At 36.1% G+C, this 27,413-nt stretch overlaps 11 protein-coding genes, 3 long non-coding RNA genes and 1 other non-coding gene across 21 annotated transcripts; 8 read left to right on the top strand and 7 right to left on the bottom strand.

Moving 5' to 3' along the window:
• The first annotated feature begins 101 nt into the window (after nucleotides 1-101).
• Nucleotides 102-970, top strand: AT3G05725 (hypothetical protein (DUF3511)). The gene is made up of 2 exons (NM_202502.4): nucleotides 102-368; nucleotides 600-970. Exons 1-2 carry the CDS (start codon nucleotides 140-142, stop codon nucleotides 743-745), a joined length of 375 nt encoding a protein of 124 aa, NP_974231.2. The 5' UTR covers nucleotides 102-139; the 3' UTR covers nucleotides 746-970.
• Nucleotides 971-1,139: 169 nt separating this feature from the next.
• On the top strand, nucleotides 1,140-1,732 carry AT3G05727 (S locus-related glycoprotein 1 (SLR1) binding pollen coat protein family). Its single transcript, NM_001035568.3, has 2 exons — nucleotides 1,140-1,274; nucleotides 1,351-1,732. The coding sequence occupies exons 1-2, from the start codon at nucleotides 1,208-1,210 to the stop codon at nucleotides 1,524-1,526; spliced, it is 243 nt and encodes an 80-aa protein (NP_001030645.1). The 5' UTR covers nucleotides 1,140-1,207; the 3' UTR covers nucleotides 1,527-1,732.
• Nucleotides 1,733-2,634: 902 nt separating this feature from the next.
• AT3G01735 lies at nucleotides 2,635-2,957 on the bottom strand. The gene has a single exon (NR_140855.1). It is a non-coding gene; the product is annotated as an other RNA (long non-coding RNA).
• On the top strand, nucleotides 2,748-4,300 carry AT3G05730 (defensin-like protein). Its single transcript, NM_111447.3, has 2 exons — nucleotides 2,748-3,728; nucleotides 3,889-4,300. Exons 1-2 carry the CDS (start codon nucleotides 3,662-3,664, stop codon nucleotides 4,080-4,082), a joined length of 261 nt encoding a protein of 86 aa, NP_187224.1. The 5' UTR covers nucleotides 2,748-3,661; the 3' UTR covers nucleotides 4,083-4,300.
• A 1,370-nt stretch (nucleotides 4,301-5,670) lies between these two features.
• On the top strand, nucleotides 5,671-9,059 carry RECQI1 (RECQ helicase l1). Of its 2 annotated transcripts, NM_111448.3 has the most exons (10): nucleotides 5,671-5,886; nucleotides 5,985-6,334; nucleotides 6,596-6,847; nucleotides 6,980-7,143; nucleotides 7,253-7,349; nucleotides 7,449-7,492; nucleotides 7,655-7,769; nucleotides 7,935-8,288; nucleotides 8,366-8,590; nucleotides 8,716-9,059. In NM_111448.3, the coding sequence occupies exons 1-10, from the start codon at nucleotides 5,772-5,774 to the stop codon at nucleotides 8,818-8,820; spliced, it is 1,821 nt and encodes a 606-aa protein (NP_187225.2). In that variant the 5' UTR covers nucleotides 5,671-5,771; the 3' UTR covers nucleotides 8,821-9,059. The 2 variants fall into 2 exon arrangements, with proteins under 2 accessions (NP_187225.2, NP_001327100.1); NM_001337605.1 differs by lacking the exon at nucleotides 5,671-5,886 and having other exon boundaries at nucleotides 5,889-6,334.
• On the bottom strand, nucleotides 8,970-9,772 carry AT3G05741 (Plant invertase/pectin methylesterase inhibitor superfamily protein). Its single transcript, NM_001035569.2, has one exon. It carries the CDS (start codon nucleotides 9,715-9,717, stop codon nucleotides 9,145-9,147), a length of 573 nt encoding a protein of 190 aa, NP_001030646.1. The 5' UTR covers nucleotides 9,718-9,772; the 3' UTR covers nucleotides 8,970-9,144.
• A 1,069-nt stretch (nucleotides 9,773-10,841) lies between these two features.
• Nucleotides 10,842-11,203, top strand: AT3G05746 (uncharacterized protein; the record flags this gene model as incomplete). Its single annotated transcript, NM_001125111.2, has 1 exon — nucleotides 10,842-11,203. One exon carries the CDS (start codon nucleotides 10,842-10,844, stop codon nucleotides 10,998-11,000), a length of 159 nt encoding a protein of 52 aa, NP_001118583.1. The 3' UTR covers nucleotides 11,001-11,203.
• A 238-nt stretch (nucleotides 11,204-11,441) lies between these two features.
• TRM6 (serine-rich adhesin for platelets-like protein) lies at nucleotides 11,442-15,322 on the top strand. 4 transcript variants are annotated; one of them, NM_111449.4, is made up of 5 exons: nucleotides 11,442-12,073; nucleotides 12,269-12,392; nucleotides 12,637-12,695; nucleotides 12,766-14,352; nucleotides 14,503-15,322. In NM_111449.4, the coding sequence occupies exons 2-5, from the start codon at nucleotides 12,269-12,271 to the stop codon at nucleotides 15,136-15,138; spliced, it is 2,406 nt and encodes an 801-aa protein (NP_187226.2). In that variant the 5' UTR covers nucleotides 11,442-12,073; the 3' UTR covers nucleotides 15,139-15,322. The 4 variants fall into 4 exon arrangements, with proteins under 4 accessions (NP_187226.2, NP_001325711.1, NP_001325712.1 ...); NM_001337606.1 differs by having other exon boundaries at nucleotides 11,677-12,073; nucleotides 12,637-14,352; nucleotides 14,503-15,269; NM_001337607.1 differs by lacking the exon at nucleotides 11,442-12,073 and having other exon boundaries at nucleotides 12,369-12,695; nucleotides 14,503-15,269.
• Nucleotides 15,323-15,329: 7 nt separating this feature from the next.
• AT3G05755 lies at nucleotides 15,330-15,401 on the bottom strand. Its single transcript has one exon. It is a non-coding gene; the product is annotated as a tRNA-Pro (tRNA).
• AT3G05760 (C2H2 and C2HC zinc fingers superfamily protein) lies at nucleotides 15,389-17,630 on the top strand. Of its 2 annotated transcripts, NM_111450.5 has the most exons (10): nucleotides 15,421-15,590; nucleotides 15,671-15,751; nucleotides 15,836-15,860; nucleotides 15,929-16,011; nucleotides 16,468-16,500; nucleotides 16,595-16,673; nucleotides 16,807-16,859; nucleotides 16,958-17,018; nucleotides 17,212-17,294; nucleotides 17,410-17,630. In NM_111450.5, the coding sequence occupies exons 1-10, from the start codon at nucleotides 15,573-15,575 to the stop codon at nucleotides 17,500-17,502; spliced, it is 609 nt and encodes a 202-aa protein (NP_566257.1). In that variant the 5' UTR covers nucleotides 15,421-15,572; the 3' UTR covers nucleotides 17,503-17,630. The 2 variants fall into 2 exon arrangements, with proteins under 2 accessions (NP_001189817.1, NP_566257.1); NM_001202888.1 differs by lacking the exon at nucleotides 17,212-17,294 and having other exon boundaries at nucleotides 15,389-15,590; nucleotides 17,410-17,543.
• Nucleotides 17,028-17,232, bottom strand: AT3G01745. Its single transcript, NR_140856.1, has one exon. It is a non-coding gene; the product is annotated as an other RNA (long non-coding RNA).
• On the bottom strand, nucleotides 17,605-19,817 carry AT3G05770 (uncharacterized protein; the record flags this gene model as incomplete). Of its 2 annotated transcripts, none has more annotated exons than NM_111451.1 (5): nucleotides 17,605-18,368; nucleotides 18,413-18,627; nucleotides 18,715-18,824; nucleotides 18,901-19,293; nucleotides 19,692-19,757. In NM_111451.1, the coding sequence occupies 5 exons, from the start codon at nucleotides 19,755-19,757 to the stop codon at nucleotides 17,920-17,922; spliced, it is 1,233 nt and encodes a 410-aa protein (NP_187228.1). The 2 variants fall into 2 exon arrangements, with proteins under 2 accessions (NP_187228.1, NP_001325823.1); NM_001337608.1 differs by having other exon boundaries at nucleotides 17,920-18,326; nucleotides 19,692-19,817.
• Nucleotides 17,784-18,020, top strand: AT3G01755. The gene has a single exon (NR_140857.1). It is a non-coding gene; the product is annotated as an other RNA (long non-coding RNA).
• A 1,815-nt stretch (nucleotides 19,818-21,632) lies between the features above and the next one.
• Nucleotides 21,633-22,414, bottom strand: AT3G05775 (lon protease-like protein; the record flags this gene model as incomplete). The annotated part of the gene is made up of 4 exons (NM_001337609.1): nucleotides 21,633-21,752; nucleotides 21,886-21,952; nucleotides 22,050-22,219; nucleotides 22,367-22,414. 4 exons carry the CDS (start codon nucleotides 22,412-22,414, stop codon nucleotides 21,633-21,635), a joined length of 405 nt encoding a protein of 134 aa, NP_001325822.1.
• Nucleotides 22,415-22,532: 118 nt separating this feature from the next.
• On the bottom strand, nucleotides 22,533-27,200 carry LON3 (lon protease 3; the record flags this gene model as incomplete). The annotated part of the gene is made up of 18 exons (NM_111452.1): nucleotides 22,533-22,706; nucleotides 22,805-23,467; nucleotides 23,564-23,833; nucleotides 23,975-24,088; nucleotides 24,193-24,297; nucleotides 24,377-24,507; nucleotides 24,608-24,732; nucleotides 24,847-25,018; nucleotides 25,228-25,255; nucleotides 25,330-25,395; nucleotides 25,508-25,606; nucleotides 25,714-25,818; nucleotides 25,931-25,972; nucleotides 26,086-26,151; nucleotides 26,227-26,442; nucleotides 26,527-26,592; nucleotides 26,733-27,052; nucleotides 27,188-27,200. The coding sequence occupies 18 exons, from the start codon at nucleotides 27,198-27,200 to the stop codon at nucleotides 22,533-22,535; spliced, it is 2,775 nt and encodes a 924-aa protein (NP_566258.1).
• Nucleotides 27,201-27,413: the final 213 nt, after the last annotated feature.

Raw genomic sequence — 27,413 nt, forward strand, 5'->3', positions numbered from 1 at the left:
ACTTTCCACCGCATATTACCTCTTCCGAAATACAAGCTCTTTAAACATCATAGAGATTACGTTTTTTTGGAATATAAAAGCATAATAAAATGAAAACAAAAGAGTTAGGAGAGAAAAAGGGGGAAAAAAAAAAAACGAGATGGAGGAATTCCAATCTCCTAGAATACGATCTTACAAATCGTATGAAGGAGATAGGAACCTCCAACTGGTTAATCCTGCAGATTTAAAACTGGTCAGAGGGATATATGTTGTTAGAGAATCGAGGCGCAATCGATCTCCGATAAAAACAGATATATGGCGCAAGATGTCTTACAAAGACATGCCCGTTAGACCGAGAAGATCTTCTTCTCATTCGACATTGTTCAAAGGTAACTAAAATAAATGAATTATTTGATTAATAGCGCACATCTAAAATTGTTGCTTGCATTTGATTGCAAAAGTTAAAAATAGTGATTATAGTGGTATAAGATATAAACAAGTCATTTGTGTTCAAAATTAATTATACACATATAAACAAGTCATAATCCTAATGTTAATTGTGGGGATTTATAATGTTTTTAATATTGTGGAATGTTTGTTTGCGTAATAATCAATTGGAGGATGGTGGAACGATCCGGAGATAAAGAGAAAGAGACGAGTGGCGAAATACAAACTCTATTCAGCCGAAGGGAAGATGAAGATAACTTTGAGAAAGAGTTACAAATGGATTAAGATCCAATGCTCGAAGATCATTCATGGAATATAGGTCTCTCTATCTCTACTCTGTTTTATCTGTTTAGAAGTTTGTTTTGAAAAAAGGTATTAAATCATGTATCAAATTTAATTTATTTTATTCATTCTGTAACTATGTTCATTGTGTATTTCTATGACATTCAATTAACTTGTACATCCAAAAATAAACAAATACGACTATATTTATATATTGTTATGATTTTTTTTTTGTTTTTTGTAATTAATAAACACTACAATTAAGAAAAAAATGTGTGGAAATTCTCAAGTGGGCATTAAAACGTAATTATGGATTAAGAGATAGGACTTGAAGGGTTACCTATGTGAGAACGAAACGACGACGTTATGAATCTAGTACATAGAAAGTCAACAAAATTTTGGTATAAATAGATGACAACCCCATTGATTAGTATCACCCAAGTTTCTATAAACAGAAAGAAACATTTTATTAAGCTTAAGAAAAAAAAAAAACTACGAAATGGCAAAGACCTTCAGCTCCATCTGCTTCACCACTCTTTTGCTCGTTGTCTTGTTCATCTCTACCGGTAATTCCTGAACTTTCATATGCATGCATAACTTTACACAAACATGTTTCTTAATTTGAATATGTGTTATATATAGAAATCCCGAAGAGCGAGGCTCACTGTGATCACTTTTTGGGGGAAGCCCCAGTGTACCCATGTAAGGAAAAAGCTTGTAAATCCGTATGTAAGGAGCACTACCACCACGCATGTAAAGGAGAGTGCGAGTATCATGGCCGCGAAGTGCATTGCCACTGCTACGGTGATTATCACTGACGATTTACTAATAAACTCTTATGCAATATAAAAAAGATAAAATCGTATCTCTCTCTATATATATGATGTAAGTGTAAGTTGTTTGTTTTCAAATAAAACAATAGGAAGAAGCTGACGATTGTTTCCTCCCTATACGTCTATAGTAATATCATGTTGTATCCTGTTTCGTTTTAAGTAATAATAAACTTGATTATGTTTTGTGTCTACTCAATTTAATTTTTTACCATTTAGAATAAAACATATATACCAATGATACCATCATCTTCTTGATGATTTAATTTAATATTTCTTCCGTTCTTAATATTAAATTTTTGTAGAAATAAATGCTTCACAAAGATATATTTGTTTACAGTAACAAAAAATATGATATTTTAATTTTTATCATTATTAGCTAGAACTAAGATAAACGAAAATTTAAATATGTATAAAATTGTGAAACACGTAACAAGATAACCCTAAAATAAACGGAGTACATGTTTTTTTTTTCTTTTGAAACACAAATGGAGTATTGTTAAGGTCAGTTTATTATTATTTTTTTTTTGTGAAACTTTAAGGTCAGTTTATACATCATATTTATATATTTGATAGAACTTATTGTGACTACGGCCTTACACATAATTGTTCCCTTGTTTGGTGAGAATAACCTTATTTAGTTTCGAGGGTAACTTTTTCACTTTTTGTCTCAACAGTACTGTATGAGTATACGATGGAAGTACACATATATACTACCCATTTATTAACAAGAACGTACAAATACCACCACTTGTTTTATTTCTTTTTTTGGTAAATACTAAAAAACTCTCACTTAAGAAAGATTGAAGCCATCAATCCTGGCCACTAATTCAAATATTTGCTGGTAATTCTTGTATTTGTCTGCATGTACTTACCTTCTTTCTTAACAAATTAATCATTGGTTAAAACTACTGTGAATATAAGTATTATTAAAACAATAAAATTATAAGCAAAATGCTATTTTATTATTTTAATATTCCGGAATTACAAGAGTTAGGGGAGAAGGATTTGACTTTAAGCTTTTGAAAAAGTCCAAAGAAAATATCTCACTGGAGTAATTAGAGAAATTAATGAGCAGATGACTTTCACTAAGAACTAGAATCAAGTGGCCATTGAGCGTTAGCCGAGCTAGGAAACAGTTAATGGGATCAAAACTACCTCTATAGATTTAGGAATAGTAACACTGAATTCAATTTTCCACCCCCAATATTAAAACGCAATGTTAAGACCCAACATTTTTTTAGTTTTGACCATTTCCAACCCCATACTCATGAAAATGTGGAATGTTTGCATAAGAATACCGCAAGCTCCTCCTCCCCTCCTTTGAAGATTCCGACCACCACACCACCCCACCCTTGTACTACATTTCTTCCTCCAACAACCACTTCTAATTCCTATTCACTTAGCTTCCTCCTTCAATATCTCCCATGAACTTTCTTTTTACTGGAGATCCTTTATGTGCATGTGTAGTGGTTTTTCGCAAATAATCTGGTGAGGCTTCTTAATCCGGTTCCAATCATCTTTCAGCCACTTATCTTGAAATTTCCCTTTCTTTCTTGTGTTTGAGGTCTTTAATAATTTATAAACTTCGAGAGCCTTTGAGTAAAGTTCCAACTTCAAAACCATGAGTGATTTATGTAGTAAATCCTTTATCTTTCGTGAATGGTGCTAACTTAAGAAGGACTCTCAAGCCTTTGGGCTTTGTCAATCTTCACAACAATATATTTTTGACTTTTGAGAATTTATTTTACTTAACTTCTTGTAGCATTATGTTATCTATCCCTCTTGACTCTTGGTAAGAAAACCGTAGTTAAAAAAGAAAAAAATGACAAACACGTTCAATAAAAAGCACTGTTTGATAGGGATAATTATCTTATGAAATGGGCTCTGAAAAGAAAGTATGGAACTTGTAAGATGGGCCTTTAAAGGCTTATACACGAGAGACAATGGCGACGTCGCGAATCTAGTGGATGATATATAGATAATGTAACGATAGTATAAGTCAACGAAATTGTACTATAAATAGATTACAACCCCCATGGAGTAGTATCACCCAAGTTTCTGAAAACAGTAGAGAAACACTTATTTAAGCATACAAAGAAAAGAAAGCAAAAACTTCCAAAATGGCAAAGACCCTCAATTCCATCTGCTTCACCACTCTTCTGCTCGTTCTCTTGTTCATCTCGGCTGGTAATTTCGGTTCTACTCTTTCTAATTAAGTTGTTCATATGCAATGCATAAATTCATACATATTATTTTGAACGTAACTTTTTCTTCTTCGATCTCAACATATATAGTCAAAATTTGGTGTATATATATTAATTTGAATGAATGTTGGATATTTCTACAGAGATCCCGACGGCTGAGGCTAATTGTGATACGTATTTAGGCGAAGTCACAGTGTATTACCCATGTAGGGAAAGAGACTGTGAAGCCCAATGCTATGAGCATTACCCACACTCATGTAAAGGAGAGTGTGAGCATCATGACCACGTAGTGCATCATGACAACGAAGAAGAGCATTGCCACTGCTACGGTCGTTGAAATATTTTACGAAAAACTCGTATCCAATAACAAATAAGATTGTATCTCTATAATGTAAGTGTGGTTTCGTTCCTATGTAAGGGTATGTGTATGTGTATGAGTTAGTTTCTGTTAAAAACAGTAGGACGAAGCTAATGACGGCTTCTCTCTGCTTCTATAATAAGATCATGTTGTATGCTTTTTCTTTTTAATAATAAAATTGTTTTGTGTTTTGTCTACGTAATTTGTCTATTAAACTATTTAGATCAAAACATACAATCCTCGTCTTGATGGTCTCCGTACACAATACAATTTGATAATTATTCCTCCATTTCTTAATGTTAGATGTTTTAGGAAGAAATTGTTCCACAGAGATAAATGTTTTCTATTTTCTATGTAAGAAATTAAATTTATACAAAATCAATATTGAACCAATGAGCTTTATATCAGGCAGGTGGTTGCATAATATTTTTTATTAAGTATGAAAACTGAAAAGTGTGAAACAACTAAGAGTTTAAAAACAGGAGTAACAATGTTACACCTCCTGATATAAAGCTTGTTTAGTGAGTAGTGACACTACATTTCCAAGAGTAAGATTATCTTTAATAATCTTCTTTGGCGATATACAATGACACTATACTTGTTTAGTGACACTACATTTCTAAGTGTGATCTTAAAACAACAAAAAAAAACTTCTAAGTTTGACTATTCTTTTTTTTTTTTCCTCTACGTCAATTACCAAAATTAAAAAAATAATGATTGAAACTACAAAATGACATACGAAAATGAAAGTATCGATGCATCACTCATTCACTTGGTTTATTTTTTTAACTAAAGATTGAGGCAAACATCTCCGTCCAAAGATATGCCGAGCAAAAAACTCCTATTGTGATTGTTTACACTACACTCATTTAGGCATCTCTTATTTTCCAAATCGAAATTTACAAAAAGGTCTTGTATATTGTTGTACTAATTGTGTTAAAAGTTTTTAAATATTAATCTTTAGGTAGTCGAGTTTATAGACGAAACAAAAGAGGAGAAAGATTTGACTTAAGAAGCTCTCAAAAGATTTCCAAGGATAATATGTTAGAGGTGAAATTTGAGACATTGATGAATAGTGGACCTTCAATAAAAGAATCAAGTGGCCATGTCCCCGAGCTACGAAGCTAAAGTTATGGGATCAAGTGACCTCTATAGATTTAGGAAAATGACCTCTTTTCAGAATTTAAATAAATATCAGAAATAAAAGGTTCAAGTTTACTCGTTGAATTTTAAATTTTTTCCCCCAATAAAAAGAAAAGTTGGGACCCCAACTTTCTTCATTTGTCTTTTTAATTTGGACCCATATATTCAACCCGCCTATCTATATCTTCTTACGTAACAATAAAAGCAACCGGATTACATTGTAAGAACCAGAAATCAAACCGGCGTTTAATTGAAATCAATTGAACCAGAAAAGGAAAACCGATATCATGGAAACCGGTTGTCAACAGAATCACAAGGATCGGAGAAGATTATTGAATCGCACCTTAAGCTGGACTTGAGCCTGAAAGCCCATATGTAAGAAAATGAAACGGTAGCGTTTCGTAAAATTGGCGGGAAAATGAATTGTTATTGCGCGGAAGGGCTCTAAAAGTTCAGCAGATTTATTAATCGTCGTCGGAAAAAATCGATAATTCCGTTACCGGAGTGGAGCACTCGTCTTTGAAGATGAAGGATCAAGATCTCGAATTGGAGAAAGTTCGATTAATAAGCCTAGCTACAAAGCTCGGATTCGACGAAGATTCTGCGAAGAAATGCTTGGATCGATTCGTCGATCTTTACGGTACCAAAATTCAAATCAAGATTTTAGAAACCTATGCTCTCGTAATCGATTGCGGTAATTAGTGTTTTTTTTTTTGTCTGTGTGTTTGGTCTTAAAAGGTGATGATGGTCGGGATTTCATCACTGTTGAGTTATGTGGAGATGATTTTCTTGCGGCGTTAGCTGATTTTGAGGAAGGAACTGAGGAATGGGATGATATACAGGCTATAGAGTCTGAAGCTCAAGGAAATTTGGCTGAAATGTTTGATAAATCTACTAATCCTAGTGATAACGGATTCGATACTGATGATGATGATGATGATTCAAGAGTCGAAGTTCATGTTATTGAGGATTCTCCTGAGCCTAAGAAAAAGCCAGAGATAGTGGAGTTGGATTCTTCTAGTGATTTGGAAGATGTTGAGACGCGTTTTAAAGTTCCAAGGAGATCACAAACATGTTCCAGATCTATGGTAAGTATCAACATTGCAGTTATTTTTTTCATGGAATTTGGAAGAAGAAAAAACACAAGCTTTTTGTTTGGCAAACACTGGTGAGAGATATACATATGTATGTATAATTATGTGTATAAACAAAATATATGGTGAGAACTGAGATTAATGGTATACAAAAGAACAGCTTTTTTTACAAAGACTTGACCTTTCATTGGGTTTGGTGCCTATGAACAAGTTAAAAGAGATTTATTGTGGGTTCCTTTTTGTTCTGCTTTGAAGGACTATTCCATGGAGGATTCAGTTTCAACAATTTCAGGCAGAAAACCTTCTGTCCAGATATCAAACAAGGACCATGAAACTCCGAGTTACGAAGAGTTGCAGGCATTGGATGATCTTGAATTTGCAAACTTGGTGATTTTTGGGAACAAGGTGTTTCGGCCCCTGCAGCATCAAGCATGTAGAGCTTCTATGGAAAGGAAGGATTGTTTTGTTCTAATGCCAACGGGAGGGGGGAAAAGTTTGTGTTACCAGGTCATGATCCTTACCTTTCTCTGTTCCTGAAGGGGTGATTTGAATCTTGTTTAGGAATAGTTAGTCCAATAACCAAAAGTTTATATTGCTACAGTCTGCATAGTAAATTTTGTCTCTTTGTTTGTTTTACAGCTTCCTGCAACACTAAAAGCTGGAGTGACCATAGTTATATCTCCTCTGTTGTCCCTCATCCAAGATCAGATAGTTGCGCTTAACCTTAAGTTCGGGATACCAGCTACTTTTCTCAACTCTCAGCAAACATCTTCTCAAGCAGCAGCTGTATTACAAGAACTTAGGTGAAGATCCTTTCTACATGTCTTTCATTTTCACAGTATCCAAGTATCTTATGCATCATTTATCTGTCTTTTCCTTTAATGGAGATTGTATTGACATTTTTGTTTGCAGAAGAGATAATCCGTCATGTAAACTCTTATACGTGACACCTGAGAAAATCGCTGGAAGTTCATCCTTTTTGGAGACACTAAGATGTTTAGACCGCAAGGTAGCCTGTTCAGTTTTTCTTGTTGTTGTTACATAATTCGATAACAACCAAATTCTAGCTCTAAGAAAAATGTTTAACATTTTCCTTTATTAACCACAGGGACTGCTGGCAGGTTTTGTGGTTGATGAGGCTCACTGCGTGAGGTACAATACTGTTCTACCCTTCTTTCACACATTATCTTGTGGTCTACACTAATGTTCTCTGATTGTTCATCACCAACACCTTAATATCAAAATAGATTTCTGCCTGCACCTGAAGAATTTTTCCTTTGTGATTTACATGAACGTGTTGTTTTTTCTTTCCAGCCAATGGGGGCACGACTTCCGGCCAGACTACAGGGAACTGGGATGTCTTAAGCAGAACTTTCCCCGTGTTCCTGTGATGGCTCTTACAGCAACGGCAACTGAATCAGTCTGTCAGGTAATAACCATCACCATGATTAGAGATAGATCCTCTTAAAATTGGGAACAGATTTAAATGCTCTGAGCTTTTCCATTGCTCCGGTTCTCAATTTATCATATGTTGTGGATCTTTATGATCTGAACACTGGTATATTGCCATTTTGATCCTCTTTTCCACACACAGGACGTACTAAAAAGTCTGAGAATTCCCAGGGCTCCGGTTCTGAAGATGAGCTTTGACAGAATCAACTTGAAGTATGAGGTGATCGTCAAAACAAAGGAGCCGCTGAAACAGCTCCAAGAGCTGCTAAGAGATCGGTTCAAGGATCAGTCTGGGATTGTTTACTGTCTCTCCAAAAGTGAATGTGTGGATGTTGCCAAGTTTCTGAACGAGAAATGCAAGGTGAAGACAGTTTATTACCATGCCGGGGTGCCTGCAAAACAAAGAGTTGATGTCCAGAGGAAATGGCAAACAGGGGAAGTCCGAATAGTTTGTGCAACTATCGCATTTGGGATGGGAATAGACAAAGCAGACGTGGTAAGTCAAGCCTATGCATAGCTGTTTGTTGCAAATTTTCTGCCACGATCCTCTTTCTTAAATCGTATTAGCTGCAGCGTTTTGTTATCCACAACACCTTGTCGAAAGCTGTGGAAAGTTACTACCAAGAGTCAGGGAGAGCAGGAAGGGACGGGCTTCAAGCGCAGTGCATTTGCTTGTACCAGAAGAAAGATTTCAGCAGAGTCGTTTGCATGTTACGAAACGGACAAGGCAGAAACATGGATAGATTTAAGTCAGCCATGGCTCAGGCAAAGAAGATGCAGCAATACTGTGAGCTCAAGGTAATATCGTTAAAACGCGAAATGGGAAAGCAAACTCTGTTAATTAATCGTATGTTTCCATTGTAGATTATATGTTCCAAGATTTTACTTCATCCTTACTAAGTCTTAATCTATGAATGTTTCAGACAGAATGCAGAAGACAGATGTTGCTAGAGTACTTTGGAGAGTCATTCGACCGGATGATTTGTAAAAGCAGTTTAAATCCGTGTGATAACTGTGAAAGAAGCTGATATCAAATCTTCGATGACTTGACCTGTTATTGATAATGTATATAGCTTTCTTCACATGACCTGAGATAATAGTAAAACCAATTTGTGATGTTGTAATAGTAAGTTTTATTTTTCTCTTCCTTATGTTATATGGTAAATTCGAGCATTTCCAATGTTAAGTTCTCATTGCAATTCTTCAAGGTTATTTTTGGTTTTTGTCGTAGAATATTGATATGTACCAAAAGAAACAAAAAAGAAAGAAAGGAACTATTGAAACAAAGCATTATGTTAAAAGATACTGTATCTGAGTTTTCATTATTGTAATTGAAACATATATTTATGAATTTAGATAAGTGAACCGAAACTCCAAGTAACGTAACACATATTGGCAAAGTTTTCAACGCGATTAAAAACCAGAGGTGGCTCATTAGAAGGCCCTTCGAACGCATCTTTGCAATCGCCAGCTTTATAAAATGCGTCAGAAATAGCCACAAGTGCTTGCGTGAAAGAGTTACTGCTCAAAAACTTTTGAGCTTTCTCAAGCTCTTTGATTGCTTGGCCATAACTAGCCACGCATGACTCGTAAGATCCCTTGAGTTGCTGGTCCTTCCCAGAGCTTTTTGCTAATTTGCTCATCAGTGCTTGGGTTTGCAGGCCAAACTCTCGAGTTTCTTTTACTCTGAGGCTTATAAAGCCTTGGACGCTGATTGATTTTGTTTTTTGATCCGCGTTGAACCATTTGGCGCAAAATTGACGATCGAACATTTCCAAATTTGAACAGAAATTGTTGATGAGCTCTTTTGTGACGATGTCTTTGAAGGACAAGGAAGAGGACGAAGGAGTTATGATTAGTATAATAAGAAGAAGAAGAAAATGGAGGATATAATATCCGTTTCTTGTGATGCAAGAAATACCCATTGCCTGCTTTGGATGTGAAAAAATTGTGTGTGTAGTAAAATATTAAGATTGTATTAGTGAATTGGAATAATCTAAACCTTTATATAATAAAGTTAAGGTCTCATCCAAACTCAAGTGGCATTTCTCCTTGTGATATGTTTCCTCTTTCATTTTTATTCCAATCCCATTATTTAGGGTTTTAACAAAAAAAAAACATTATTTAATTTTCTTAGATTTAGTTATATATATCATTATTTTTAAAAAACTATAATAAAGAGACACACATTTCTTACTTTTCCTATGTTTTTTTCATCAATACAAATAAATATAAACATGAAATTATTTTATGTTAAGTTATCTCTTATAATAAAGTAAAATTTCTTCCAAACTCATGAATGTTCTAAGAAGTTGACATGTGACATATCTCCTTGTGATATGTTTCCTCTTTTCATTTTATCTTAATACCACTATTTAGTTTTTTTTTTTATAACAAAAACAGAAGAAAACCCATTGTATTTTAGTTTCATTAGATTTGGTTATCTACTTATCTGTATCATTTCTTTTTTAAACTATAGATTATAAGACTCACATCACTTACATATTTTCTTTGTTTTCTTTTTCATCAATACAAATAAATATAAACATGAAAGTACTTTATGCTAAATGATCTTATATAATTAAGTAAGATTTTTTCCAAACTCATGTTCTAAGAATTTGAGATATGCATGTTAACATAAGAATTGATAATTCGTTAATTCTTTGACTTCATTATTTGGATGTGAAATGTGTATACGTTACTAAGTTTACTTCATACTTTAGTTTTGTAAATCAAATGTTCGACTACGATATTGAAGCATTGTGTATGCGATCCGAGTTAATTTCAACTCTTGCAACTTGTTAGAATTCTTGCAATCGGCGGCGTAAGTAACACACACTGGAAGTAGTCTGTTTTAGCATTTTAGTTTACCAAATTCTATCAAGTTGAGGGTACTGCACAAAATCTCTTTCACTCTTTCCCTCCAGTTCAAGGACAAGATTATTGGTGCAAGACAGAGCAGGGTAATGATGATCAAAGTTGTAAATAAGTTTTTTGGTGGAAAGCAGAACTACATGTAAAAAGCTTGGAATTTTTTTTATAAACAACAATGCTTCATAAAAGCATTGAATCATTCCCAAATTGTTGTTTTCTTTTCTCTCCCGATTTCGATGCTTCTTCTTGCTGGTTGTGTTGCAATGTGCCTCCTAAATTCGGTCAACCTGAGGATCAGGTGAAGGTACGTTCATTTGTTGAGATGGTGGGATAGCTTGCGGTTCAAGAAACGGATTTGCAATGGCATTCTGGTTGTAGTCTCCAACCGCCAAATTTGCATGGCCAAATGGGAAGTAAAGCGAGTATGGTAATGATGGGAAAGGGACTTCAAATGTTCCGGATCTGGCCCAGAAGCTGTCTGCTACTATGTTGTTATAGTTGGTCTCTAAAACTTCCGGATCAAAATATAGTTTATGTCTCCTGAAAAATATATTATGAATCATTTCAACAAATAAGTAGCTAGAAACAGAACCAAACTGGTAAAATCAGGGAAGTAAAAGAAACCTGCAAAAAGTAGAAGGGTGATCTTGAAAAAAATGGTTGATCTGTTGCCATTTATCTAGGACACTCTTTAACGACTGCCACGTGGTAATATAGAAGTTACATTTTTAGTTTAGCGATAAAGATAAAAGTATTTAAATTGATGGAAAATTTTGGGCTTTGTGTTTTTTGGTCCATAAATATCAAAAAAACTTTTCTTATTCTCGGTTTTGTCTGACATAAACATTAAATTCGGTTGAACAGAAAAAATGAAAAACATTAAAAATTCATATCTGTAAGCCAACAAAGAAAAAGTCTTGTTAATTTACAGAAAACAATGTCACATTTAATTTACAGAGGTGGAAAATTCAAAGTCTCTTTCTTGTCACATCATCAATTCACACACACACTATGCATCTCTTCGTTTTCACAAGCTCCCTCTCCGCTCCGCTTCTTCTTCTTCTTCTTCTTCTTCTTCTTTAGTTCTTTAGGTTTCTCTACTCTTAACCCAAATCCACAAAACTGCAAATGCTAAATCAAATCTGTTTTCATCGTCCCCCAATTCCAAATGCCAAACTCTTTCTCTTCTTCTGACCCATTTCTCAAAATTCTCAACTTTTCCTTCTTTTCACTGATTTGTTTTCTCTTCAATTCTTTTAGGTCAGAAATTCTCAGTGAGAGAGAGACGAAAGTGAAAGACTTTCGTTGTTTTTAGGGTTTCAATCTTCAGTATCTCAGATTTTCACATCTGGGTATTCGTCTTGGTGCCTACATTATCTTGTTGACGTTTAGACTATTTCGAATTTGGTACTCTTCTAATCATTTGATTTGTCTGTATTCATTTTTTATCCTGTTGTAGACTGTTAATGTTACTGTCGAAAGTTCGGTCTTTTTTTGTCCTTTTGATTGAAAAACCAAATAAAAATTCCATCTGTAATAGTTGGCTGAGATTGAGTACATATTTAGAGTCCATAGAAATAATTCAATTGCTGTGTTATGTAGATGGTAGAAATGGAGGCTGTTGAGAGGAAACGATCCAGAGGAGGTTTTCTAAATATGTTTGATTGGCCTGGTAAATCCCGTAAGAAGCTCTTCTCCTCTAGCAGCAGCAGCTCGAAACTCTCCGGTAATGTCTACTTTAATGCTCTATCAGTTTTGGTTTAAGTTCAAATGGTTCTTGTCTTGAAGCCCTTGGTTGGTTTCTACTTGATATGTTGAATTTTTTGGTGTGTGTGATCTTTGATGCATTGTCCTGTATATATCTACGTGGATGAAGATAGTCCACTTCTTGTTTCAAAGAACTTCACTTTTTATCGACTTTGGGTTCTTGTTCAATAGACTCAAACTCTTGTCTTCTTTGTTTGTATCAGAAGGATCAAAGCAAGAGAAACAAAATGCTCAAAACCCCTCAAAGTCATGGCCCTCTCTGGTAAGGCTTCTCAATGATTTCAGTGAGTGACAGGATCCAATTGTGTTTTATCTGATCTTTTGTTTAACAGATTGAGGGAGATGAGATTGGAAAGAATTCAACTTACAATCCCAGAAGTGACTCGAGTTGTTCAACATCCACTCCCACTAGTGATGATGGACAAGGTTCCAAAGCTCCAAGTGTTGTTGCGAGGCTCATGGGTTTAGAGTCTATACCTGTACCAAATGCCTTGGAGCCCCGGCGTAATCCTGATTTTGATCCATACTTCCTCAGATCCTCACGCAAGGCAAGCACATGGGATGCATATGAGAATTTGGGTTATGTAAATCTCCGCAGTGACTATGATGGTATTTCTTGGGACCATTTGGATTCAAGAATGAACAAGGAGTGTAACCGGCCTATCGACCGCTTTCAAACCGAAACGTTACCTCCAAGGTCGGCTAAACCAATCCCTGTCACCCACAATAGGCTCTTGTCTCCTATCCGGAGTCCTGGGTTTGTTCAGTCCAGGAACCCTGCTTCTGTAATGGAAGAAGCTTCGAGAATGATTGAACCAAGTCCTCGGGTAGTTGCTAAAACACGGTTTTCATCATCTGATTCCTCTTCATCACTTCCAATGAAAATCAGAGATTTGAAAGAGAAACTAGAAGCTTCACAGAAAGGACAAAGCCCTCAAATCTCAAATGGCACTTGCAATAATAAGTGCTTCAGAGGAAAGCAAGATGAAAAGAGAACTACATTACCACTCAAGACACAAGAGCGAAATAATTTATTGGGAGAAAGCAGGTTTGGTGGTTCGAAGGGTAAAGTGAAGCCGCCCTCTGTATCTGCACATGCAAAGGCCAATACTATTCACAAGCGAGACAGTTCAATGCTCTCAAATGGCTACAGAGACCAAAAGAAGAAGGTGGAAACTAAGAACCGCATAGTAAAAAGTGGTCTTAAAGAATCTTCTGCTAGCACTAGGAAAACCGTTGATAAGCCAAATAACCAGAAACAGAACCAATTTGCTGAAACGTCTGTTTCAAATCAGAGAGGCAGAAAAGTGATGAAGAAAGTAAACAAAGTTTTGGTGGAAAACGGAACTACAACTAAGAAGCCTGGTTTTACAGCAACATCAGCGAAAAAGAGCACTTCTTCATCTTTGTCCCGCAAAAAGAATCTTTCCCGCAGCAAAAAACCGGCAAATGGGGTGCAAGAAGCTGGAGTTAACAGTGATAAACGGATCAAAAAGGGTGAGAAGGTGATAAAATGTAACATCACCGTCGATGGCGGGTTGAAGACAGGGGACGATGATCGAAAGAAGGACATGGATGTGATTTCGTTCACTTTCTCATCCCCGATCAAAGGTTTATCATCAGATTCGCAATACTTTTTAAAAAAGAATGATCAAGATGCAGAGTCAGCACTTTGTTTCAATAAGATAGATAGTGATTCTCTAAATTTTCTGTTGGAGAAAAAGCTCAGAGAACTAACCTCTAAGATGGAGTCATCTTGCAGTAGTCTGACCCAAGAAGAAGAGTCTTCGGGTTCCATTACAAAGGATTGGGTGAATGGGACAAGATCATTGCCGTCAGATGATCAGGATAACGGTTTATCAGAAAGCGAATCTGATTCTGACTATAGTAGTTCATTCTACAAAAAGAAAATATTCCAGGTTAGTTAGTCATATGGCAAATTCCTTTCTCCGCACAAGGATATGTCTACTTTTAGTAGCTTATCAATGTTCTATAATTCGCTATATATGTTTCCGTAAGGTTTTCTGACTCCACTGACCTTTGAAAATTTCATATTTTCTATGACGCAGGCAGAAGATGATGAGGAAGTTAACAGTTTCAGCACTGCCGAAAATCTCCAAATCTCCTGCAGCACGAGTTTCTCAAGTTCACGCAATGATTATCACCATAACATTGAAGAAACCGAACTCTCAGAATCTGTTGCTTTATCAGAAGCTGAAGAAGGTCATGACTGGGAGCTCGAGTACATAACGGAGATCATTGCCTCTGGCCAACTGATGATTAAAGAATTCTCCTTGGGGATGGCTACTGATATATTACCTCTGAGCTTATTCGATGAAACCGAAGGCAAGAGAGATGCTCGGGGAAAGATCGAGAGAAAAACACTGTTTGACTTGGTGAATCAGTGGTTAACACTCAAATGCGAGCAGATGTTCATGGGAACCTGCAAAGGAGTGTTGGGGAAACAAGACATTTTTCTTGAAAGGAGAGAGATTTTGGCAGACCAAGTGTTGAAAGAGGCTCAGGGATTGAAGAAGATGAGAGAGATGATGATGGATGAGCTAGTTGACAATGACATGAGTAGTTGTGAAGGGAAATGGCTTGATTACATGAGAGAGACTTACGAAGAAGGAATTGAGATTGAAGAAGAGATTGTGTCCGAATTAGTTGATGACTTAATTAATGATCTTATCATGTGTTGTTGACACCAATCCTTTGGTCTTCTTCTCTCCAACATGAGAGTGAAATTGTTTTCTATAGGATAAAAACAAGATTAGGCTGAACTAAATTCTGTCACAGGCTGAACTAAATTTTTATCTCTGAAATCGAAAATACTTAAAAGTCTTCTGATAGCACATGAACATAAAAGTGTCTTATACTAAAAATAAAAAAAGATGGGGTGTTCCGAGAATCGAACTCGGGACCTCGCGCACCCGAAGCGCGAATCATACCACTAGACCAAACACCCGATTTGTTAAATCGATAGAGGTAAACATATTTATACGGATAACATATCACCACCGTCTTTATAGGGAGAGACTCTAGTTGTTTGTTCATCGGAGACGGAAGAAAATTCGAATCATCAGTGTTTGTTTCCTCCTCTCTTAAAGCTTAGCCCTTCTCAGGTCATTGTTCTTCAATGGCTTCGAGCAACACGGTAAGCATACGGTAGTTTCTCTAGTTTTACTTAGGGTTTATTGGGATACGAATCTGAGATTGCTTTCTGTGTTTTTGTAGACTACTGGGGTTGATAATACGTTTAGAAAGAAGTTTGATGTGGAAGAGTTTAAGGAGCGTGCTCGTGAACGCGAAAAGAAGGTTTCACTCTCTCCAATTTCACAATCTCTGATCTGTTAATTTTTCGATTTTGAAAGCTAAAATCTGTTTTATTCCATGATGCAGGAATCGGATCGGTCTAAATCTCGGTGTAGGGTTTCTACTTATCTGATTTTAAGCTTATCTAGATGAAATTTAAGTAGGGTGTTGTTTTTGCAGCCAAAGGTCCTCCTGTGCAAAGAGCCCCTTTGAAGCATAGAGATTATCATGTAGACCTAGAATCTCGTCTGGGCAAGACACAGGTATCATTTGCTCTCTTTTCATTGAATAGAAATTTGCAAGCTTTTCTTTAAGACAGAGAATTTGTGAAAGTAAATTTGGTCTACTTGTTCTTGGACATGGATGATGTTTCTATCTGGGTCCCTTCTACATTACAGGTCTACTTTTTAAGCATTGCACTTTTGGTTTGTTTAATCTCAAGTGTGTTAAAATTATGCGATTCATATATCAATCCTGCTTGATAATATGCTAGTACCTGGTTCTTTATTAGGTTTTATAAACGTTTGGAATCTCAGTTAAACAGATGAACCATTGTGAATACCTTACTATATAGCAAACGGCATTGATGTTTTTTTTTTTTATATATTGCACGATTAGTTTTTTTTTATTCCAATCTTTTCTACCATTCTTTTGATATGGATTAGTCTTTCCACCTGAGGTTTCTTCAAAGAATCTAACGTTCGTGTTTATATTACCAGGTCGTTACACCGGTAGCGCCTCTAAGTCAGCAGGTAATGGCTCTTATTTACCTCTACTGCTAATATGAACTTAAGCAAAAACTTGTAATCACATGAGAATCGACTAATGATCTTTGTCTTTCCACAGGCTGGTTATTTCTGTCGCGTTTGTGATTGTGTTGTTAAAGATTCGGCAAACTACTTGGATCACATAAATGGGAAAAAACGTACGTGGTGACATATTTCTAAAAAGTCAAACTCAACAAGTCAAGTTCATTTTGAAGCCACTGAATTGTTGGATGGAATATCCAGTTTGTTTTCAATTTGTAAACTAAACTGGATGGTTTTGTTTTCGAACAGATCAAAGGGCATTGGGGATGTCTATGCGGGTGGAGAGATCGTCACTTGAACAAGTAAAATATTTTCTTCTATACATATGCTTATTTGCTTTCTTGGGGTTTTGCTTATGGATGAATCTGAGACAAGAGTGCTCCTGGTCTTAATGCATTAGGTCCAAGAGCGGTTCGAGGTTTTAAAGAAGCGGAAAGCGCCAGGAACTTTCACAGAACAAGGTAAGACTTCTGAGAGGAACCATCTCTTAGTTATGTAGTTTGATGTATCTTCAGAAATAAGAAACTATTCTCTGGAAAAAAAGCTAGAACAAATCTAAGTAGGTTGGAAAATAACATTGAGGTTGCGACTTAGTCTTCATCTAATGCATGGTAGATTTGGGATAACTGAATTTTGGTCCTGATCTGGGAACAGATCTGGACGAACGCATCCGAAAACAGCAAGAAGAAGAGGAAGAACTAAAAAGGCAGCGTAGAGAGAAAAAGAAAGAGAAGAAGGCAAGTCTTCATATATATATACATCTGTCTTCTTGAGCTCTTTTTCACTTTGATTGATTATTGTGATTGGCTTTTCGAAATCTGACATGAGTCTTTCAAAAATTTCTGGTTTCAGAAAGGGAAGGTGGTGGAAGAAGAGCCTGAGATGGATCCTGAGGTTGCAGAGATGATGGGATTTGGGGGCTTTGGATCTTCAAAAAAATCATGATGATTATATGATCACTTGTATCTTTGTCTTGTAGCGTTTTTGATCCAAAGTTTGCAACTTTGTAATCTGACACATCATAACGATATTTTTCTCATTGTGCAAGAAGAGGAATTTGATGGCAATTTATCAAGGTTCAAAAGGGTGACTAACCATCCATGCAGACAAAACTGTTGACACAGAGTATTTTTTAAACAGAGAAGGGCCGGGCCATTGATCGAAGATGAGATCGAGAAGAGACTTCAAGGTCCAAGCCCCGCAGGCTCGAGACACAACTTGAACCAGCCTAATTACAAAATAAAACCAAATAGTAGATCCGAAAACAGAGTTGTAATTAAAGTTGCGATTTGTGCACTTTATTTACAAGACTCAAGAGAACCATCATCATTGATCCATAGCTCAACAAAACCCTAATTATGTCTACTGCTGAAATCTTCTTGTATGTTCATACCATTCTTCAAGCAATCTGCTTTCTAGATACGATCCAGCCGGAGGATACATTGGGCCATTGTTCATGCCTGAAGACGTCAATTTAGTTTGTGTATCAGGTACTGCATATGCTTGACTCTCAAGTATCTTCCCTATTCTTTGCATCTTTTGGATCTCGTCTTGGTTCATCCGATAACCAAACTGTGAGCCGGTGTAATCGTTTTGCGTGTTATTATAATGCTCGTTAGCCACCTGAGACGATGGTGGGATAGCTTGCATCCCAAGCAACCCATTATCAGTGTTATAATTCAGACTATTGACATGACTATATGAGTTTCTTTGCCATCCACCGTTAGCCATGCTAAAGTTTCCTTCTCCCTCTCCCACGCCACCAATTCCTATCAAAGTAATGATTTTTTTTCTTTCTTTTAAGTCTCTCACTCAAATAAAAAAAATGATTAGCGTAAGGTCCAAGGTAATGTACCTTGAGAAAAGTCATGTTGAAGGCCATTGTTGACGTTGAAGCCAACTGTCTTGCTGTGGCCGTTAGATGAGTTGTTGTTTTCAAAGCCAATATCGAAGTAAAGAGATTCATGTACCGGGAAAGGGACTTTATAGAGTTTGGACCAGAAGCTGTCGGTCAGAAGCTTCTCCAAGTTCTTTTGCAGAACTCCGGGAGGAAAATGAAGTGTATGTCTCCTGTTATATAGTAAATGTAAGGCATTGACTCACTTTCAACGTTACTAAAAAGCAAAAAAAAAAATGATTCAAGTTAAAGCAGGAAACCTGTAATAAGAAGCCTGATCTCCGGTGAAATCGTAATCCAATTGTTTCCATTGAGTGTGTTTTCCTGCCTGTGGATTAGTCTCTGTGAAGAATGTTGGACGTTTTTTCAACTGCACATAAACATTCTCAAAGATCATTAGTCAAAGCTCATAACCTTCGAAATGTACAAGTATCTTTAAATAGTACCTCGATTTTGAGGATTCCAGTTTCATCACGTGAATTAATACTCTCTTCAAAAGATGAGACATCATTCCATTGAATCTCGATCTTACTCTTCAGCCTCGGCATGTTAGCCACTGGTTCTCCGAAGAGAAACTCCCATAAAAGTTTCTTCTTTGCAAAATAGAATTTGGCCACAATGTCATCAGGGTTTTTGGCAACGAAGACACAGTCGCCAATCTTGATCGTGGAGATTGGGAAATTCATAGCTTTTAGTTTCTCAGGAGACTTGGGAAGAGTTGATGTCTTTGATGAGTTCTCTGTTTGTTGATGAGGACATGTGTAGTGTACTTTGAGGTAACTTTCAATCTTGTTGATAAGTTCCGGAGTTTTTGTTAGAGGCAAGTTTAGACGTGGTCCCTGAAAAAACATTGACAATAAATCATAATTTGGTTTATAAAAGTAAGCATTCCAAAACTAATAGCCAAATATCTGATAAAAACATAACTAACAATATCTGAGAGGTAACAATCAGGGAGATCCAACGTTGAAGAAGAAGATGACCAAGAAAGAAACGTTTTCTTTTTCGTGAATGAATCTTATATTAAATCTAAAACCAAATATATCTACAGAAATTTTTCTAAACCCTAAAACCCTAATTCTTCTTCAGAACAGACTTAAACTATCTGAAATAATTACTAAAGAAAGAACAAAAACAGAGGATGAAACAGAACGAAGAAGAGAGTACGAGACAACAGAGAGGGAAGAGCAAAGTAGAAACAGAGAAAGATGCAGAAAAACACAGAGAATCGATATACCTCATCAACAAATCTGTTATGGTTGCCGCCACCTTGAGATTCTTCTCGTGATCTCTTCATGGACATATCAAATACTTATCTATTTTCTTTTTGTTGCTTAAGCTTTTCTTTATCACTGCGTATTCAGATTTGCCTCGCTAACAGAATATATATACCACGTTTTTTTAACTATAATTTTGTTTAGGGTTTTTAGTATTTGTATTTAGGTTACCGCCCGTCAAAGTCCAGATAATCAAATGGTTGACGTAATTTACATCATCATATTATTCAATTATTATCATTTTTAATTATAATATCAAACTATTTATTGGATCGTAACAAAAAAAAAATAGATGTGGCCAATTGAGTCATATAATTTTAAAAAAGAAATAACATTTTCTTATTTGTTCTTAAAACTTACATATTAAAATTAAGAAAGAACTCAATTCGAGTATATTGTTCCAAGCCATCACCACGCGTGCATCACCTAGATTTCCAACTTTTTTTGTTTACTTTACACTACAAAAGACCATGCAATCATTATAAATTAGATTAATGTGATTGTATAATCATTCTAGAGTCACCTTTATAAATATTCGCTTATGGCGGATGACGTGAGAAAATCTGAAATGTGATACGACGTAATTAGTCCATTAGGTGCAGATAAACATCAATACCGTGTGTTGTGTTGTGTTGTGTGTAATGTACTAATGTGTATCATCAAAGAAAGCTAGTAAAATTCAAACGAGACAATACCTTTTTCTTGTAATGGTTTTGCTATTTAATTGTTTTTGCTTCATTCAGCCCAAATAGAAACAAAAACCACAACATAATTGTATATATGGTCTTACTATTTAGTTCCTTGTGAGATTTATGACCACTACTTCACTAGATTGAATAGTTTATTTACACATTTTTGATTGGTTATCCACTCATAAGTCTAAAAATAAAGCGAAAGATCGACTCCACCATCAACGTCAGCCTGTCACATCTTTTGGCTTGTTAGGCATTTCACACACTTTGATGGGGTTGGTACAACTTTTTAATACACACACACACAAACTCTATTTTTTTGTTTTGAGATAATATATAACACTGAAATTCGCACGTGATTTTCTCTTTTGTCAATGGTACGTACAAATACATATATGGATGTGGCAAGCATAGAGCATGTGTGTGCCTGAAATCTTTGTAGGGTACGGTCTGTATTGCCTTTTTCTTATGGCTTTCCATTTATGGAATATTAAATAATTGTGACTCTTTCCATCTTATAGGTTAGTATGATTCATGCATCTCTAGATTCGCTACCGTACCACACACAAGATATGTGATATCTATCCTTTTGATATATACGTTCAAAACGAATTAAAAATTGTAAAATAAGATAAAGAATTTGGAATTTGATTGATTTTAAGATGGCGTGATGAGGCTTTTGTGATCGTTATCAGATTTTGTGCTAATGATGGATTTCGATATAAAGTTAAGCGAAAGATCTATACCAAAACAAAAGTAATCTAAAGATGTCAATCTTCATTGGACCCTTTTCTATCCTTGTTTTTTCTCCATTTTATGTCACATCTTCAAGATTTCACAAAACCTTTAGTAAAACGAAGCAATGAAGGTCGATTTATGCATTTAATTTAAGAAGAAGAAAAAAAGAAAAAAAAAAGAAAGTAATTTTAACATTTTGTTTTGACTTCAAAGTTCAAACTTCAGATGTATCTTCTCGTACTAGTTTAAGAGCACTCTGAGCATAAGAAGTCACTTATGTTAAATTATTGAGTCAAACATCAGAAAATGAAAGGTAAATATATCTGGTTTTGCGAGTTAGACCTCTTCAGGCTTAATGCCACAATCTTTTCGTACGGTTTTCTCCAAATACAAGAGATTAACATCTTCTTCTTTATTCCATTTTTTTTATTCAACATTGATTACGCAATTACGTAGTTAATCACCTTAATGTTAGCCAGCAGTAGATAGCCCTCCAACAGAGAATTGAAAGAAATTACGGTGAAGAGCACGCGCAATAGAATGAGCAATGCTAGTCTTACCAACCCCGGGAGGACCCGCAAGACAAATTATCTTCCATTAGTAACTCAATTCTAAGGACATGATTTTTCTATATAGAATCAAGAAACAGTATATAGAGAGACCAACCTTGTGGAGTGCCTCTAAGTTTTTCAACAGCAATGTGTTCTATTATTCTTTCTTTCACATTAGATAAGCCATAATGATCCTCGTCAAGAATCTTTTCTGCAGTCATGACATCACAATTCTCACCACTGCAACCAACATTAATCAAATTTTACAAATAATTTTCATGATACTTCTTCAAGCACATGAGCATAGTGTATATGATTTGAACCAAATCAGCAAAACCTGTAATTTCCCCAGGGGAATACGGTCAACCACTCAAGGTAGTTGCGAGCGATAGTAAAGTCGTTACCGGTCTTAAAAACCTCCAGTTTCGTAAGCTCTTCATCAATAACTTGCAATACACGTTTTGGGATTTTTAGCTTATTAGGCTTAATCCTTTCCCTAAACTGTTGCTGCAGAGAGAACTATTGTTTTTAGAAATCTTATGATCATGCTATAACCTTACTTCAAGATACCCTTAAAAAGGAAATTTACCAATTTTAATTTAAAATGTTGTACATATTTAGCAGTAACAAGACAGTTGTGTTTTTGTAAATTACGAAGATTTGGAGGGTAGCTGAAGGTACACACGACGGATGATGGAACATTTCATTTTGAGGTAATGAGAGTTAGAAGAAGAAGATCAGCCTACAGAACTAAGAATCGATGATAAAATGAAAACAACAATAGAGGAAGATCCCAAGTGAGAAACTTCTCATATTTCTTCTAATGGTCATAATTGAATGCTAGATCGAATATCTTCTCATATTCATCCACGAAGTGAACATCAAGCCCTTCTTTCATGTTTTCCGCAAGCTCCTCAAAGTCTCTCCGATTTGCTTCCGGGAATATTATTGTCTTGATCTGACTCCGTCTTGCAGCTATAGTCTTCTCCTTAACCTGAGAGAGAGAGAGATATTTTGTGTATTAAAATGAAGTCAATAGAAGAAATCAGTAACCCGAAAGCTAAAACAGAGTCATTGTAGTGTGTTACTTACGCCACCAATTGGAAGAATTCTACCAGTTAGAGTGACTTCTCCAGTCATTGCAAGATCCTTCCTTACAAGCTTCTTCATGGCAAGTGATAGGAACGAAGTGATCATGGTGCAGCCTGCACTTGGGCCATCTTTTGGTGTGGCTCCTTCAGGAACATGTAAATGAAGCTTGGAATTCGCAAAAAAGAGGTTCTCCGGTTCTTTCTCAAACATTATTCTTCTAGCGACTGTGTGAGCAATCTGTGCGCTTTCTTTCATCACATCCCCAAGCTGACCCGTTATATGAAGACCACCTTTTCCCAATCCTTCTTCTACAAAGGTTGTCTCGATGTACAACGTTGAGCCACCCATGGATGTCCAAGCTAGACCCATCACAACCCCGACAGGTGTCTGTTCATAGATCTTCTCTTCCTGGAATACTGGTTTGCCTACGTAATCTGCAAGGTTTGATTCATCAATCATAACCTTTTCAAAGGTTTTAGCTACCAATCCGCTCTGCTTAGTCTTTGATTCTGTTGAGTCCCCAGTTGCTGATTCGAGTATCTTCATAATATCAGCCACTTTCATTCTCTTAACCTCTGAATCGGTCTTGGCCAAAGATTTAGTATCTTTAGTGTCAGTAACATCAAAAGAAACTGCTCCTTGGCGTACTAGTTCAAGAGCAACCTGCCAAAAAGGTCAAATGATTTTAGATTCTGCTGATTCTAGTAAATAGTTTGAGATTCAAGAAACATGCGACATTGCGACTTTGTAGCAACTTACCTTACGGTAAATCTTCTCAATCTGCTTTTGGAGATTTCTAACTCCTGCTTCTCTACAATAATTTTCTATCAAGGAAAGAAGAGCTGCATCACTCAAATCAACATGTTCAGGCTTAATGCCGCAATCTCTGCATGTCTTTTTCACCAAATAGTCTCTAGCAATATGCATTTTCTCATCAGTAACATACCCAGAGAGATCAATCACCTCCATTCTGTCTAGCAGAGGACCCGGAATCATTTCTATCACATTTGCAGTGCATACAAATAAAACCTGCAATAAATTAGTTTAGACCTTACGTCAAACACAAAACTGCATATCATGAATATCAATACACAGAGTTTTCCTGAACCGTGATGGATCAAAAAATTGCAAAGAGTAGAAAAAACCGCCATGGCAAAAGAGTAAAAAAACCTTTGATAAGTCAATAGTAACATTGAGAAAGTGGTCTAAAAATTTTGCATTCTGCTCTGGATCCATAACCTCCAACAACGCACTGGCTGGGTCGCCAGTGTGGCACCTACCAAGCTGCCAAGGAACAGCAGACAAATTATTGCAAAAGCGTAACTGGATATATATATGTTTGAATAGAAAAAACAAAAAGCCAATTCAAATACTAACAAGCTAGCTACCTTATCAATCTCGTCGAACAAAATAAGAGGATTTGCTGTTCCCACACTCTTTAGACATTGCACCATCTTTCCAGGCATGGCACCAACATATGTTTGACAATGCCCCTAAATAGTGTTTAAGAGAATCATATATGATTATTTATAAATATTTGAATTATAGTTTTGCCATGTATATATAATATACCTTAATCTCAGCAACATCGGATAGTCCTCCAACAGAGAACCGGAAGAACTTGCGGTCAAGAGCACGTGCAATTGAACGCCCAATGCTAGTTTTACCTACTCCAGGTGGGCCAGAGAGACAAATGATCTTCCCTGTTGACACATTTTACAAATTCTCACCTTCAGAACTTATAAATGATGATGACAAAAAGTTTTAGCAATGAAAGCTGAATGAGAAAGGTAAAGTTACGACCTTGTGAAGTGCCTCTAAGTCTTCCCACAGCAATAAACTCTAATATTCTTTCTTTTACATCAGATAATCCGTAATGATCCTCGTCAAGAATCTTTTTTGCCCGTAGGACATCAAAATTCTCATAACTGCAAACCAAATTAAAATGATTATAAATGAGACTTCTCAATCAGTGCACAAGAAAATTAATCTAAAATGGTGTTATAACTCTCCTCGAGACATGAGCATGAAGCATGACAAACCTGAAATTTCCCCAAGGCAGCACGGTCAACCAATGAAGGTAGTTATAGGTCAAATCGAAGTCGCTATAGTTTTCTTCTAACATCTCCAGCTTTGTAAACTCTTCTTCCATGACTTTTATTACATGTTTTGGAATTTTGTCTCTTTTAGTATCAATCCTTACCCTTATCTTTGCTGCAGAAAACAAGAAAAGAACAGACTTTATAAGCATCAAGCTGTTTTCCAGTCATCGACGTACAACTCTAGGAACTATAACAAGTTACTAAGTTAGGCCTCATGAATTCACAAAGGTGCACTCTGAAAACTTGAACCTCTCTGGACAATCTATAATAAAAAAACATAGAATCGAAAATCTTCTTATAGTAGTGACAAGTAGTACTAACCAGAAAGTGAAGATCCGTCATCTGTCTCCTGCATTGGGACACTTAATTAATACACTTAATATCTAGCAACTAATCATTTGTAAAAATGAAGGAATGACGTACTTTAATCTTGTTAATTTCTACTTGTTTTTTCACCAATTCCAACGTCAACTCTAGACGTTTATGAACCTGGATCGAAGAAACCAACATGAGAAGCTGACTAAGAATGGAATATCATCCTGTTTGAGGTGATCTCAGCATTAAAACGTAACAGTAATAGACTAATCGTTAAACTGCTTACATCCAGTTCTGTAAGAACCCCCTGATTTTTATGTTTGTTAGCGCCAGAGATCCCGGCTCCAAAATCAGCTAAATGTTGATAACTGAAGTCACCTATATCCTACAGAAATTCAAAAGAAATCTACTTAGATACTGATATGTTGACATATTTTACACTCGCAAGCAGTGCCAAATATGAAGCAAACATGCCTGGGCATATGTCTGAACTTGATCTCTCCAGAGTGAATTTGTCTTTAAGACTTCCCTAAGAGTCGAAATAACTTCAACGTAGCTTGCCTTGATGACAGCATTGTCCTTGTCATATGGCTTATCCTGCATAGAAATAACAAACGTGAGAAGGTTCAAAGGGTTATAGATTCCAGAATTTCATAATGAAATAGAAACCCCATTTCATAAAAGGAAAGGCATAAAAACAGAAACAAACCTTTAGATGGTCAACTCTGACGGTTAGAGGATCTTCACTCACCTGTACAAAAACAGAACATGGTTTTCCCAATGAGAGAACAATAACTTGATAAAACAGAAGACACATATCCTTTTAGTAGAGAGATATCGAAGCCAGTTTCTCCATTAACATACCATCTCTTCTATTATAAGTCTTCTGCGACCAACAAGGATGACTTGCTCACCTTGGATACTTGAAATCTGAAAAGTTGGCAATGGTTAAGTCGATAGAGATACAAAGGGAAAACACAGTGCTTACGTGCAGCTAGAGAGTACCTGAGCAAGAGTGCCAACTTGGTGAATACGGTTAAGCAACTCTTTTCTTCTTTTCTTTTTTGGTTTCCCTTTGACTTTAAACTTCTCAACAACATTATCTTCAGTTTCAGAGCGAGAAGATGAATCAGTAGACGCGCAATCCTTCAAAAGGAAAGCCCCCACATATGGAGATTGTTGTCTTGTGCTCTCTTGTAAAGCTGCAAGAACTTTAGGATCCTAGACAAATAAAAAGCTTACACATACAGGTCAGAGAACACAAGATAACAAAATCCATTTTTTCACTAAGTTTCACTAACATACCTTGACATGGATTGGCATGTAAAAGCCAGGAATAAGAGGTTTGTGAGGCAACGGCAATGCTATAACCTACAATTAAACAAGGTAAAGGATTCATCGAAAATTCAAAAGCATATACATAACTCTGAAGAAAAACTTTTTAACTTGCTAATCATATTGAAACTTTTGTCAATTGAAAAAAGTGAACTTTGAGTGAAATTTGAACAAACCGTTAGAGAATCGTCGAGGTTAGGGTTAGTTGAGAGAATCGGTGAAGAAGATAAGAGATCGACACCGTCACTGCGATCGGAGAAAGAAACACGACGACCCAATAAATCGCGAGAACTCCGGTTCCATCCGGTAAGCTGAGTCGGTGCCCTGAAGAGTAGTAGACTCTGAACCGGATTGGATCCGATCCGAATAGCCGGAGGAGTCACATGGCGGGCACCGTAGAAAACGCGGGAATTTAGGGTTAAGCTTTGTGTAAGATGCAAGAAACCGTAGTACGAAGGTAGACGAAGAGTCGTGTCAAAGCCACTCGTGTTAAACCCTTCCAAAAATTAGTAAAACTGATTAACTTACAAAATTTGTAACATTAGTTTAGGTAATTTTCTGGTCCACTTCTCTGTTAAATCAGTGTTATAGTAATATAACTCTTATTGATTGACAAAACTCGTATATTTACGTTTAGGCATCATGATTACAATCACAGAATAGGATTAGCTAAATACCTTCGTTTATCATCCTTATTATAGTCGACAAGTCTTACGAACTACGAGATTAGATTTCTTTCTTTCTGTCTTGTCCTTTTGAGATTCATTCTACAGACTTGTATTTATATGCAAAGATATTTTCTAAGAATTTCTTTATTTTTATCCTATTAATTATAAAACTGGAAAAATAAACAATTT

Source organism: Arabidopsis thaliana, chromosome 3 (genome assembly GCF_000001735.4).
Source record: "Arabidopsis thaliana chromosome 3, partial sequence".
In the NCBI taxonomy this organism is placed as follows: Eukaryota; Viridiplantae; Streptophyta; class Magnoliopsida; order Brassicales; family Brassicaceae; genus Arabidopsis; species Arabidopsis thaliana.

Excerpts from the sequence above, each read along its gene's own strand:
- AT3G05725 (NM_202502.4), top strand. The coding sequence starts at position 140 with ATGGAGGAATTCCAATCTCCTAGAATACGATCTTACAAATCGTATGAA. Across the intron at positions 369-599 it reads TCATTCGACATTGTTCAAAG|GATGGTGGAACGATCCGGAG; the intron begins GTAACTAAAATA and ends AATCAATTGGAG.
- AT3G05727 (NM_001035568.3), top strand. The coding sequence starts at position 1,208 with ATGGCAAAGACCTTCAGCTCCATCTGCTTCACCACTCTTTTGCTCGTT. Across the intron at positions 1,275-1,350 it reads TGTCTTGTTCATCTCTACCG|AAATCCCGAAGAGCGAGGCT; the intron begins GTAATTCCTGAA and ends TGTTATATATAG.
- AT3G05730 (NM_111447.3), top strand. The coding sequence starts at position 3,662 with ATGGCAAAGACCCTCAATTCCATCTGCTTCACCACTCTTCTGCTCGTT. Across the intron at positions 3,729-3,888 it reads TCTCTTGTTCATCTCGGCTG|AGATCCCGACGGCTGAGGCT; the intron begins GTAATTTCGGTT and ends ATATTTCTACAG.
- RECQI1 (NM_111448.3), top strand. The coding sequence starts at position 5,772 with ATGAAGGATCAAGATCTCGAATTGGAGAAAGTTCGATTAATAAGCCTA. Across the intron at positions 6,848-6,979 it reads GGAAAAGTTTGTGTTACCAG|CTTCCTGCAACACTAAAAGC; the intron begins GTCATGATCCTT and ends TTTGTTTTACAG. Across the intron at positions 8,289-8,365 it reads GAATAGACAAAGCAGACGTG|CGTTTTGTTATCCACAACAC; the intron begins GTAAGTCAAGCC and ends TATTAGCTGCAG.
- AT3G05741 (NM_001035569.2), bottom strand. The coding sequence starts at position 9,717 with ATGGGTATTTCTTGCATCACAAGAAACGGATATTATATCCTCCATTTT.
- TRM6 (NM_111449.4), top strand. The coding sequence starts at position 12,269 with ATGGTAGAAATGGAGGCTGTTGAGAGGAAACGATCCAGAGGAGGTTTT. Across the intron at positions 12,696-12,765 it reads CAAAGTCATGGCCCTCTCTG|ATTGAGGGAGATGAGATTGG; the intron begins GTAAGGCTTCTC and ends TTTGTTTAACAG. Across the intron at positions 14,353-14,502 it reads ACAAAAAGAAAATATTCCAG|GCAGAAGATGATGAGGAAGT; the intron begins GTTAGTTAGTCA and ends TCTATGACGCAG.
- AT3G05760 (NM_111450.5), top strand. Across the intron at positions 15,752-15,835 it reads CTCGTGAACGCGAAAAGAAG|GAATCGGATCGGTCTAAATC; the intron begins GTTTCACTCTCT and ends TCCATGATGCAG. Across the intron at positions 16,860-16,957 it reads AGAGATCGTCACTTGAACAA|GTCCAAGAGCGGTTCGAGGT; the intron begins GTAAAATATTTT and ends TTAATGCATTAG.